We start from the raw sequence: 13616 nt of genomic DNA on the forward strand, positions 1-13616 counted from the left end.
GGCTTTTCAGCCTTTTAAAGGTTTTAAATAATTAGTTAAAAAACAATTTTATATTCTAAGGAATATTGTTGCCATATATATAAAAAAAGATGATTAGTCTGTCTGCATGGCCGAATGCAAGACATCACAAAGGAGCATTACAATTTCAAAAATGCAATTGGGTTCTTTTTTTGTCACACGCACATGGGAAAATATAAAAAAAAATAAACCACGGCCATAGCCCTCGGATGAGTTTTCAGGTTGTACCACGTGTTGGTAAGCACAATGTCCGACGTTTGGCAACCCCAGAAACTGAAGAAACTCCCACATGGAGGGGCCGAACGTTGGACATTGTGCAGAACAACATGCGGTACAACCTGAAAGAAGACACGCCGAAGAGCCGTACAAGAGCACAACCGCGAAAAACCTACGCGGTCGACGCCATTCGCACCGTTTGCGTCGCTCCTCCAGTTGAGGCCGGCCACGCCGAGCCGCCCGCCGTATAGCGACAGGAGCTGCCCGGCCGAGCCGATCGCCAGCGAGCGAGCGTGCGCCGTCGCTGTCGCCGCCGGCCTGCCCGCGGCGCCGCCGCCGCCTCGCTCGTCTCCCGCCCTCCCGCACGGCGCGCCGCTGCGGCGCTCCGTCGGCAAGCCGCCGGCTCCGGCGCCGCCGCTGGGGCCCTCGGTGGGCCCGGGCGATCGCGAGCGGTCAGCGGCCGCCCCTGCTCGCCTCAGCTGCTGCTGCTGCTGCCCCTCTGAGATGGATGCCGCGGCCCAAGACGACGGCGCATCGCGTTCGCCGGACGGGCGGCTGCGGTAGAGCGGGCCGTCCTGCGAGACTGTAGAGAGGCCGGAGGATGAGGACGAAGATGACGACGATGACGACGATGATGTGTCGGTGCTTGAGGCCTCGCCACGTGACGGCCCATCGCCTGGGAGCTTGAGCGACACAGCCTCTGCGTGCGCCTTCTTGGATAGGTCGAGCGGCTCCGTCTGCAGTCCGTTGGGCACCGTCAGCCCGTCGCTGTCAAACGTGCGCTTCCGGCGGAAGGTGCCGAGTCCCTGACCGTTGTGCAGCCCATTGTTGTTGGGCACACTCTCGCCGTCCGCGACGCTCGAGCCGGTCGATTCAACAACACCTTTGCCGCAGCCACCGCCGGCACTCGCCGGCGCGCCATCATACACATCGCGCTTCGGCGGGTCGGCGTCCGCCCTCACCGACTTGCGGTGCGATTTGCTTCCGTCGTCGTCCGCGCGGTTGCTCACGTCCGTGGCCTGCGCCGTCGAGCTGTTCGGTGGCGCGTGGCCTACCGCGCAGGCCTTCCCGTCACCGTACGCGGCCAGCTTGGAGTTGCGCAGCATCTGGTAGAACTTGGTGACCGAGTCCAGCCCATTGCCGACCAGGCCCCGGTACGCCTGCGCCAGGTTGGACAGGATGACGCTTTGGAAAATCTCGGGCGAGCTGAAGATCAGCTTGGTGAGCGCGCCGTGCTCCGAGAGCGGCCGCGATGCGTCGCGCTCCTCTGCTTTCACGTCGCCCTCTCGGCGGATCTCTGCGCCAGCGCCACCGCTGCCACCGCCGCTGCCGGCCTGCGCTTGCGCGGCCGCTGGACCCATGCCTTTCGAGTGGCCACCGCTGACAAAGCCCCGCCCAAGGCTCTGGAGCTTTCCAGGCCGAGGGGCAAAGGAGGGCGGTTTTCCGGAGTTTGGATCCACGGGATTTGAAGCCAGAGGTCGTGGTACCTGGGTGTCGGCCGGTGCAGGCGGCGGTGGTGGCGGTGGTGGCGGTGGAGGTGGTGGCGGCGGTGGGGGCGGCGGTGGCGGTGGCTGCTGTGCAGGTGTCGCGTCATCGTAGTCTGCAACGTCGGGGCTAGCCCCGCACTGGGCCGAAGGGTGGTGTCGCTCCAGGTGGTATTTGAGGGACGAGGGCTGGGTCCCGGCGTACACGCAGTGGGGGCACTTGTATGGCTTCTCACCTGTTCCTCGCACGCGTCCAAAGCAAGGGCACAAAAGCCACGTCATCGCAAGGCAAAGGTGCGGCCCTGTAATTGCCATCTTACGTCTTTGGGAAGCAGCTCTGGAGAGCCCCTTTTGAGAGGTTTTACCCTTGCACGCTGACCACACCTGCCAATCATCTGACTGTGGTGGACCTGTTGATACTGCTGGCTGGACAGGTGGGGGTGGGGCGGGGTTTATAAAAAGCTTTCTCATTGTTTCAACTGGAATATTCTGAGATCAAATCGAGCCAGTGACCAGTGTTGTACCATACTTTGGGACATTTTTTCCAAGTTACAAAATGACGAAAACATAACAATAGGTTTGTATCCTTTCTGGTAATTAAACAGGTGTTAAGATGTTCAAACAAGTGTCAATACGTACGTGTGTATGTTGAACTTCTTTCACACGTAGCCTACCGTGCTAATCGCAGGCGTTTGCCTTGTTTTACACAGGGCAAGTCGCTAACAGCAACACAACTTGCGACTACAAAGTGAATTCGTATGAAATCATCCGTGACTGCTCGGTACAGACGGGAGGTACGGAAGGAACTAACGCATCAACGCTCTCAACCTCAAGTCGTACAGAGTGAGAAAACACGATGTGCATTGTACTACTGCTGTTGAGTCGATGTCCCCATGGGAGGTTTGTAACGTTTATTGAATGTATCTACGCTTTGCTTCATACGAGCTTGTAAGTACTACTTTAACGCATAAAGCATGGCTCTTTAAAACAGGAACCTTCCTGGGTGACGCTTCTGCTTGGGGATAATTGCGTCAAGGCCTTGTGTTAGGAGGTATTGTTAAGGGACGCTTTTGACCAAACCACCTGGAATGCACCCAATCTCATTAGATTTCGGAAGCTAAGCAGGGATGAGCCTGGATAGTGCTTGGAAGGGCGATCACCATACATACAGGGTGGCCCAAAAGTCAGGATACACAGGGTTATTATGTTAATTTTAACAAATCATAAAGGGTTATTAAATATATTTTACCAAATGCTCGATTAACATTGATGCATGATGCACAAATAATATTTTGAAGTTAATTGGGGATGTTTTGTATATATCACAAAGCGTCATGTTTTAACGTTCATCAATTACCTTTTGTTGTCTCAAATAATTTGGGGCTCTTAGTCGAGTTTTGTCAATGACCGATTTGAGGTGACCCCCAGGAAGAAGAATAACACATATATTAATCATGTTTTTTTTAATTCTTATACTAACTTGGGATATTAAATTTTACTTTAAAGTAAATAAAATATCCCTAATGTGTCCTGACTTTTGGGCCACCCTGTCGGTCAGGAGTGGCAAGCGCCTGCAGGGCTACTTTGTGGGCAGAAGAGGGTAATGTTCGCAAAATCCATTGTTGTACTGTACCATGCTCATACGGCTATCTCCACAATTACCGGTGTGGAGAAGCACGGTGGAAACACCACCACGACTGTCACGCTGTGGGGAGGGCCTCATCCAGCAGACAAAGGGCTGTATGTTTACACGGAAAAGTTAATTTCTTTCCCCTTTTGACGAGTTTGGGGGTCACAAATTCGTTGCGCCCGCAAGATGTACGTAACGGTTTAATCCTACAGAATGTGCACGGTCGATAGTATCAATGGATCATTCATTGGTTCCATTTTTGTTATATGTATAACAAAAGGTTGTATGTGTGCCAGCATCACAGTACGAATCTGCTACAGTTGAAAGTCGCTGGCAAAATATTTGACTGGGTGAAGCCTAAAGCAACATCTCCCTGCTCCTCCTACTGGTAGACTATACCTATCTGTAAAACAGTGCTTCGTGATAGCCTTGTGCTATAGCAACGACGTGGACGCCAAATGTGCACGTGTCATTTTTACTCTCATTATAATAATGCCCATGCACCCTTCCACCACCCTCCTCCCGCCTGCTCTGATGAGCCCGGTGTGCCTGATACCGTCGATGCCCCAGGCACTATCGGCCCGACGGTCAGGATGTTGCAATGTACGATGTGAGGGATAGGATGTGGAATAAAAAAATGTCACGAAAAAAAATAATTTCTAGGCGAGCATAAGACCAGAATGCCCCCCCCCCAAAAAAACGAAGAAAACGCGAAAACTTTAAGCTCCACGCAGTTTGGTCTGCAACCTACTTGCTGCCCTGCCTCCTACACGCCACCACCAACTCGTAGTCTGGAAGGAAACCGCTGCTGCTCCCCGCCCTTACCTGTGTGCACCCTCATGTGGACTTTGAGGTGGTTGGACGTGCGGAAAGTTTTTCCACAAAACGGACAGTCCTTTGGCGTTGACCCGCGACCTCTGCCCCTTGAACCGTGACCTTCCACTTTAGAGGCTGCCGTACCTGCAGGGCATAAGAAATGCTAATTTTTAATTGGCCGAGAATTATATAATTAGGCGAGCGGTTTTGAAATTGCCAAAAATTATACATCTATCAAATATCCCTCCAGGCGTTCAACTCTCAGTTTTAGTTGTGGTGGTTTCATGTTTGGTTGTCCAGCTGCCAAGATGCATTGAGCATTTTTGTTTTAACAAATGAAAAAAATAACCGAGGCTAATGCTTTTGGGACGTCTCATGTAAACATCTAATTTTAAACAGATTTGTTTTAAGTGTTTCGTGCTGTTACTAAAGACAGACCTTTCAGTGAACTTTGGAGGAAGAAAAAACACAACCAAGAACTTATTTCTGAGATCACAAGATAGCAACAAAGATAAAAATAAAACACTACGCAGATATCTTATTGGTTCTTTCGGTAAAGTCACGTAGAAGGGAAAGATGAATCCCTGCAGTCACGAAAGCTTTAAATCGAAATTTAAACTACACAAATATGTTTTTTGTAATATATATTTTTTAAAACAGAAATGTATTTAAATTAATTGTTCTCCGTTAGCGCGAACAAACATGTTTGTTGACACTTAGTATGGTTTAATGTTATTTTCAAAAGTGAAGGATGAACTCATTAATGTGTAAATGTTAAAACGCATGAAAAATAATTTGAGGCATATTACGTGCCATTCAGAGCCAGTCTTTTATCCCACATTTTTAAGTGGGAACATTTAACAAAAGAAGTCTGAAGCTATTTTAAACTCATTTGTATTTAAATATGGTTTTGCACTCATTTGCAAATTATCATTAGTCATCGCACTCCGAATCATTTAATGCTCTTATCACGTGTGGAAATAGCAGGCTTTATGTCGCAAAATAAAAAAAAAAGTTCCCGCAGCATCAATGTTGCCAATTACTCTTAAAAAATATATATTTTTTTTTAATCTCCTGAAAATTCAGCACCCGTATATTCTTTAACATCCAAAATTATTCACGAGCCATTCTCGGGCAATATCGTCCCTCCTTCATTTCGAGTAGCCACCTCGCCCTTCATCACGTGGTCGGAGCTCTCTGCACGCTCCGCATCAGGGTGAGCTCTGTCTTCAAACATTAGCGGAGCGTTGTTTTAAAAAAAAAAATACAGCCACGTGATTCCTTTCGAATCTCTAAACATTCCCGCAAATCTGGTCACATCCACACACACAGACAACTCCGGTAATATCCACACACACAGACAAAGATCCCCCGTGTAGCCTGTGACAGACTGTTTGGGGGCAAGTGCTGTTAGCGGGCACATATGAAGGCCGGCACGGCACACGAGACGGTGGGTGGCCAGCACCCCGCCGGGCCGCCTTTGTCTCCCTCCTGGCGATGCTTACACATCACACCAGGTACTCGTTTGAGGCAAAGTCAACCTTGGAGAGGCCCAGGACCGGTTGGGATAATCGTTCCTGGTGTTGGCCGTGAAAGGGAATCGAACCACCGGGTAGCCGGGTTCGTTGGCAGCAGCTCGCGAACCGCTACACCTTCCGCTCCCCACTCGGAGAACAAAGGTCACATCCATACGCACAGACGCGTACACAACCCCGGTCACATCCGCACACGCAACCCCACATGCGCACACAAATTGTCAGAGTGAACATTCCTTGACAATCGCTGGGAACGGCGGTGGGCGTTGGATTCAGAGATAACAAGGCCACGCAAGCACGACAAAAATGTCGTACTTTCGTCTTTTTCAAACATTGTTTTTTTTAATCATTCTGTAATTCCTCCCATAGGTCCGTTTGTGTGTTAGTTGCGTTCACCAAAATTTGCTAGCGGACAGCCGGCAGAGCGGTGGTGCAGCGGTCAGCGACCAAGGTTAGATTCCCCGGCCACGACTAGCAGCGGTGTCAAGTGATATTAGAGCCATCCCATGACGTGGCTCTTGACCCGATGTCGGCAGGCAACAGGTACGAAGGTAGGCAAGCAGAGAGATAAGAAATACGTGATGCAGGAAGACAGCGAAATAAAGGGCCGGCAGAGAGGTTGCCCGTCACTCCAGGCCGTGCAGCTACAGCGGCAGAAGCTCTTTATCAGCTCGGTGTTGTGCACGCGCAGCAGCAGCAGCAACAACAAACAGCAACAACAACAACAAAAAGACCGATTTAGCAGCAAATGCATTTCCGTAAACCATATGAAGCTCTCCGGGGCATTAATCTCAAGATGAAGCGGACTGAGCTGCAAGCTCCGTGGACTGTGGCCTGTAATGGGGGACACTGGTACCCCATTTGTCACATTGCGTGATTTGCGGACAAAGTTGATTACATTTTGTGTTGACGGATGGATTTTCACTTGGTGATTGTAGCCGGAATCTTGCACATTACTGTAATTCTGAATTATGCATTGGGGGGGAGGGGGAGCTCAACATTTTTCACACCTTGACGATTTAGTTCAACAATTTCTCACGAGTGGACACTCGTGTTAGTGACTCGCATTCCTGAGCGTGCTGATTAATGGGAGGGCTTCTGCAAGCAGGAATTAAAAATGCGTTGTGTTTTTTTTTGCTGCGTCTGTGTGCGCGTTGTTTTTCTTGTTGTTGCTGCATTAAAAGCACCGGGGATTACGATGAAGAGAGAGAGGGCGGGCGGGCGGTAGCCTGGATTCAGAGCGTGCCGACAGATTGAACGTGAATAGCAATAACCGAGAGACCTTAATTCAATTACGTGTACCAGCCACACCTGACGTGCATGCACTTTGGAACGCCCGAGATAGAACCATATGGCTAATCGGGATAAAGCCGAAGTTAATCTCCCCGCGTGCTCACCCTATGCCCACACGCGCAAGGACGTTTGCGCACAGACGCGAAGACAAAAATACAAAGGGACTAAGGGAGCAGCAATCCATTCAGCCGCTATTGACCGTGAGTGGGGCAAAGTTCTGATATGCGAGCGGCGAGTAAGGCGAGTGATAAAGCGGTGGTGGTTGTTGCCAGCATCCCACGCCCCCTCCTCCCCACCATCTTTGTCTCCCGAGTGCTGATATCTGTACAGCGTGCACCGATCACGTACTCATCGAAGGCCAAGTTAGCCCACACGGTGGCTGTGAGGACAGCAGTGTGCCACAAACGCCGTCGTTGCTGATCGTGTGTTCTCAAGCACGCACGCACGCACGTGCGCTCTCCACCTTCATTGAGCGGCCCTCACTAAGCAGCGTGGCGATACGTGGACAAATCAACACCCCCCCCCCCCCACCACCGTGACCCGTGTGGATTGACAGACAAGGGCTCTAACGTGCGCACGCAAACCCAGGGTAGACCCAGGACAGATTCGGATGCCACTTCCGCCGATTTTATCGACAGCGGGAGGATCGAACACAGGTGGCCCGGGCGTGCGAGCCACTGCACCACCAGCCGCTCGGTGGTGCTGACGTTACCACGGCCCCCGTGGGAAAGAAGGACACCGTACCCCCTATGGCGAGGTCACTAGAGGGAGGCCCTTCTGACGGCAGTGGTGTAAGCAAGTAATTGCGTCGCTGCACCTTTACCCTCGTATTATTCGCCATCACAATTATTCATTTTAAATTCCCTTTGTCACCGAGGGACGCACCGGCGACCTCTGAATGGCCAGCAAAGTGTTGGCAACCATTATACCTCACAAACAAACTGTAGATGTGATGATCTAACGACATTGGCATTCAGCGCACGATACAGTAAATTTTAACTGCATTTGACACGGACTGCCAAGGGAAGTTACTCAATTAATTGCTTAACCTGCATCCCGGGCACATAGGTTGTGTGGACTTTAAGATCCTGCTGCTGACCTACTCGGCTCTCAACGGTGTTAACTCCGCAATATTGGCAGGAACTGATCCACATTCACTCTCCAACGAGGTCCCTGAGATTATCGGATCGCTTTCTTCTGAGGACTCCCAAGGTCAAGGCTTTGTTCCTGGGGTGACCAGGATGTGGAAAAACGCTTTGTGCCTTTGCTAATACCTAGTTAAGTCTGTCTTGAGAACTCACTTCTTTAAACTGGCCTTTACCCCACAGTTCCGGCCGTTTACCCAGGAGGTTCTGTTTATTTCCTGCTTTCCATACACGGTACGCATTGAGATCTACGGATAGAAATGCGCCACTTTAAAAATGTAAATTATTCATCCAGGTCACGTCTTTTGTTTTTCTTTTCATTATTTCAAGTGCGTTTCTGGGTAATATCTCTGCCACCCCTCCTCATCCCCTCTCCCTTACTTAAAAAAAACTATGCTTACACCTTTAGGCGGGGACCCGTCTGATTTGGGGGCCGCGGTGTGTACGTGTGTAGTGATGGTAGTAGCATCACTACTGTGTATACACGCACACGTGTGACGTCACTATGCGAGGGAGCATCACGACCACGCGGGTCTACACATACACATGACGTCATCCCGGCTGGAGGCGGGAATGACGTCAGGGCCGGTTCTGGACTCGGGAGGCCACGAGGGTGGTGTGAGGTCGTGACACTCTCTGTGACCCCGCCTGGACACGTGACTGGACCCCAGTGGGGGCCGGGTGCCTAGGGGGCACCTCGGGGGGCACGTGGATAGCAGGGGGGCTTCGAGAGGGTTCTCGAAGGGGGGCGTGGCCGGAGCGGGGCCCAGGCACGCTGAGGCCCATATAAGCAGCCTCCTCACGAGGTTCGAGGCTGCCCGCATCAAGAATGAAGATGCATCGTGAAGACGCCAAGAAGAGTCAAGCCTCCAGTCAGCGGACCTGCCAGTAGCCCACCTGGCTGGGTCACTCTAGAGTATCTGAGAGTTGGAGAAGTGTGTGTTAGCTAGAGTAGGTCGGTGGTCACCACCCTATGCGTAATATAAGAGTTAACTGTTGTGTTCATTAATAAATAAGTGTTGCCTCCCAAGGAGTTGTGTGTGCTCCTAATTCGAATCCACTACACGTGCGTCACAACGTGATGTAGAAACTCGCACCGTTGTTTCAACTGCCACGAATCTAACCGGCGACCTTTTGGCTTGCAGGTCCAGGCCGCTCACCACTGCACCACTGTGGCAGCAGCCCGTCTGGGTGAAATGAGAGTTACGAAAGCTGAACAACACCGATGAAGCCCTCCCTTTCCAGGGTAACGTGCTCTCCGCTAACGGAGGGGTTTTTTTGCGTAAGGTCGCATAAATACATAAATGTGTCCTTAAACCCGCCAACAGCCGACACAGCCAATTAGTAAGGTTCATTACTAATTGGCTGTGTCGGGTGGTGGTGAGTTTAACGACACATTTATATTGACGTGATCTCACCCAAAAAACCTCTATTATGGATGATATTGGTCGCGAAAGCCTACTGCTTGTTAAAGTGCTCTCCGCTTTAGTTTTTGTTGCCATCGAAAAAAGATCATTTTAGGTCAATGAGACTCATCCGAAATAAACTGACCGACCGACCGACTGACTGACTGACCAAGCGATTCACCCGTGGCGGTGTAGGCACGGCAGGGGCTGCTGCGCTCCTCTTTCTCCGACTGATCCGGCTCCATCTCCGCGGCCGCGACAACGCCGCTCGACTCCGGGGTGCTGGCTCGGCTTGCCGAATCCGGGCGACTCCCGTCGGAGCCCGGGTTGGTCCCCGGCGTCTCCTCGATTCCGCGCTCCGGGCTCTCGTCGCTCGACGACCTCGCGTCACCATCCACGATGGCGCCGCCCTCTCTCCGGTTAGGCAGCCGCGGTATTTCGTTCTCGCTCTCGAGATCCGCGGTCACCACGTCGCGATCCGAGCGTCCCGCCGATTCTCCTCTCAGGAGATTTGGATCCCGGGGGGCGGCTCCCGATTCTGAGGCTGCCTTCTCGTCTGAAGCTGCGTCAAAACCCTTACTTGGCGGCGAGGTTTCCTCCTCCTCCTGCTCTTCCTCTTCTTCTTCTGCCTCCTCCTCCTCCTCTGGCTCCTCCTCCTCCGTGTTTTTGTTGTCCTCCGATACGGAGATGGCCTTGCAAACGGCGTTATCGCAAGAGCTAATGCGAAGCTTCTCAATCAAGCTGTTGAGCTGCAGTTCCAAACTCTCGCCTCTTTGCTCACTCTCAGAGCTCTCCAGACCTCCGGCTGCTTTCACCTCATCGCAAAACGACAGCACGGCGACTTCCTCGTCGGCACCCACCTCCTCACCCGCGTCCACGGACGGCGACTTCTCTACTGGTTCCAAACGCAGCGATGACGATGGCGGCGGCGGCGGCGGTGGTGGCGGCGGCGGCTGCTCGTCCACTTTTCCCGCACCGCGCTCTTCGCCCCGGCTGTCCGTCGCGACGTCCTGGCACCGCGGGCGTTTCGAGTTCAGCTCTTTGGCCCTCAGCATGTCGGGCTTGCGCTTGGCCCTCGTGGCCAGCACGATCTTGGCTCGCGCGCCGGCGAGTGCCGGGCCATTGCGCTCAGCCGCTGCCTCCGCTCCGTCGCCCGAGTCCTCGTCGTCCGCACCCTCCTCCTCGCAGGTCGCTGCGGCGCACGCCGGCTCCATTATGGCGCCCGTCGTCATCAGCTGCCATGCCTGGAAGCTGTTCATGGGGTTCAGCTCGGGGATGGGTCCCTTGTTGGGGCCTCGCCTGGGCGCCACGGGAGGCAGCAGGCCGAACGTCTGCAGGAAACCGGCCTTGGAGGCCGTCGCCGCCGTGGCTCCGTGCCGCTCCGACTCCGTGGCCCCCTCCTCCTCCGCGGTGGCGGCGTGGTGGCACCAGCTGTGCGCCAGCAGGCTGCTCCTGTTGGCGAAGAGCGAGCCGCAGGCGTGGCACGCCGCGTAGGCGCTGGCCGACACGGACGGCATGGCCTGCGCGACGCCGTTCACCGTGGCGGTGCGAGGGTCGCCGTCGGCAGGCTTCCTCCCCGCGCCGCCACCGCCGACGCCGGCGCCGCCTCCGTGCACGCGCATGTGGTTCTTGAGGAACCACGGCTCCTTGAAGCGGCGTCCGCACACCTCGCAGGCGTGCTCAAACGAGTCCTTGTGCTTGCGCATGTGGCTCTTGAGGAACCAGGCCTGGGCGAAGCGCTGGCCGCAAATTCCGCAGCACGTCTGCTCATCGGCGGCACCCGCTGGGGCTCCCCGCGTCTCGGCACTTCTCTCCACGGCCGTGGTGCCGGTGGCGGCGGCGGCGGCGGCGACGACGCCGTTGTGTCCCTCTAGGTGCCGCAGCAAGTCCGTCTCCCGCGCTGCGGCGAAATCACACTGCGAGCATTTGTAGGGGAGGTGCAGGATGCGCTGGTGCCTCTCCAGCTCCTCCTGCGTGCGGAACTTGCCGCGGCAGAACGGGCACTTGAACGCTGCCACCACCGCCGCAGCCACCGTCGTCGTCGCCGCTACTTTCCCCGTGCCGTGTTCCCTCTCCACGGCCATCGCGTTCATGCCAAGCTCTCGGCCGAGCCCGTAGCCAGCACCGCCGCCGCCGGCAGCGTCCTTGGCGGCGGCGCCCACCAGCCTGGCGCGACCGGGCAGTGCGGCGACGACGGGCGGCGCCTGCGGCGACACCAACGCACCGCCGCCGCCGCCGCCGCAAACCCCGGCGGGCGCCGCGGCCGCCCTCTTGAGCTGCCGCTCGCGGAGGATGGCGCGCTCACGGAGCTCGTTCAGCAGCCGCTCCGCCTCTTTGCTCCGGACGGCGGCGCCGTCGCACGCCGGAGACCCGGAGAAGGGGCCGACCTCCGAAGCGGGTCCGCCGTCGCCGTCGCCGCAGCCGCCATGACCGCCGTTGCTACCGCCGTTGTTGCCGCCGTTGTTACCGCCGGCCCGATGGGTGCGCAGGTGGATCTTGAGGTTGCCCTTCTGCGCGGCGCGGTGGTCGCAGAAGGGGCACTGGTAGGGCTTCTCGCCCGTGTGCGTGCGCATGTGCAGCGACAGGATGCTGTTGAAGCGGAAGCGCTTGCCGCAGATGCCGCACGGGTACTTGAGCAGCTTGCGCGGGGCGGAGTGTGGCTGCCCGCTGTCGCCCGGCAAGATGATGCCACCGATGCCGCCGCCGCCGCCGCCACCTCCCCCGATCGCCGAGGATCTCAGCGCTTTCAAGTTCTCGTTGGAGCCGCCCTCCATCGGCTGCTGCGGCTCGCAAAATGCACGGCTGTTGCTGTTGCTGGAGGTGCTACTGCAGGTACTGATGCTTCCCTGCAGGTCCCTGTGGTGAAGGTGTGGAGTTGAGAGCACGGGCTGTAAGGATGCACCTGGCATGCTTTTGCCCAGATGCTGTGGTTAGCCAGTGCACATGCCTACAAGGACGAGAGAGAGAGCGAGGAGAAGGGATGTTTGAGACAAGAGTTATAATTCGCACAGCGCACACAAAACATGGAACTTATGGGAACAGATCGACGAGCCGTGTCCACATCCAAGCCAATTGAGAACCGTTTTGATCCAAAAAGGCATTTTGCAGTGGGAAAAAATGTAACCGATGGGGAAAATCAGTTGATGGCGAAGGGTTAAAATAAGAAGTGGTGAAGATGCTTGAAGCATTCTTGTAATTTATCTCAAATTACTTTTTCCCCTCCAAGATGTGATGATACACATGATAATCCAGTCGATTCACTTCACGCTTTGTCTCGTTCTGAAAATTAAATAACGTCCTCTGTCGCGCTAAAAATAACGCAAATCAATATGTACCACATACTGTACCCAATAAGCCGCAAGCTGAATAAACACACTCCCCAATATGACAGCTCACTTATTACAGCATCAGGGCCCCTAATCACAGAGTTATGAGTTCACACCCTGGTTAGAAGCAACCGAGCCCATCATCGTTATAATTTGTCAAAGGTGGACAGATTAAGGCCACCGTCACTTAACGGTTGCCCTATATGGAGAGGCCGGTCTTTGCCACAATAACGTGGAATTCCCACCGCTGCTTCTGGATCGCGAAGAAACGTGCTACACACTCTGATCTGTTGCACCCTTCAGTCGTGGGGGTCTGTCACTGGCCGCTTGCTATTTCGACCCTCTGGGTCTGCACTCTGCGGCCGCGATGTAAAATAAACACACCGTGCTTTGTGCATCACATGTACACACACGCTTGATGGGCAGCAGGCACGCGTACACAATTATCCTCAACATCTTCCGCGCATGCAAAAAGGGCCAAGATTCTCCCGTACAGCCTCAACAGACTTTTAGGGCAAGTACTGTTAGAGAGCACCTATGAATGCTGGCACAGCACACGGGGGGGGGGGGGGGTAGGGGGTGGGTTGATAACAACGCTGATGTTTACACACAACGCCCGCTACTTATTTAATGCTGAGTTGACCTAGGGGAGAACCGGGACCGCTTCATACATGCACCACTATTCTTTGGTTCTTTCGGTAAAGTCACGTAGAAATCTAAAATATAAAATTACATAATATCACATGA

At 54.1% G+C, this 13616-nt stretch overlaps 1 protein-coding gene across 4 annotated transcripts in view; it reads right to left on the reverse strand.

The window, feature by feature from the left end:
• LOC116954085 (uncharacterized) overlaps positions 1 to 13616 on the reverse strand; it is a 63905-nt gene that overhangs the window by 18017 nt on the left and 32272 nt on the right. For 2 of the 4 annotated variants that reach the window (XM_032974504.2, XM_076052087.1), the window contains exons 2-4: positions 9713 to 12490; positions 4174 to 4308; positions 431 to 1954 (exon numbers count right to left, since the gene is read on the reverse strand). In XM_032974504.2, the coding sequence (XP_032830395.2) occupies positions 431 to 1954; positions 4174 to 4308; positions 9713 to 12452 (4399 nt within the window). In that variant the 5' untranslated portion in view covers positions 12453 to 12490. The remainder of the gene's footprint in view (positions 1 to 430; positions 1955 to 4173; positions 4309 to 9712; positions 12491 to 13616) is intronic. The other 2 variants (XM_032974505.2, XM_032974507.2) reach the window with 2 other exon arrangements.

This window comes from Petromyzon marinus, chromosome 54, assembly GCF_048934315.1.
Source record: "Petromyzon marinus isolate PM22_M1 ecotype Great Lakes invasive population chromosome 54, UKy_Petmar_22M1.pri1.0, whole genome shotgun sequence".
Classification (NCBI taxonomy): Eukaryota; Metazoa; Chordata; class Hyperoartia; order Petromyzontiformes; family Petromyzontidae; genus Petromyzon; species Petromyzon marinus.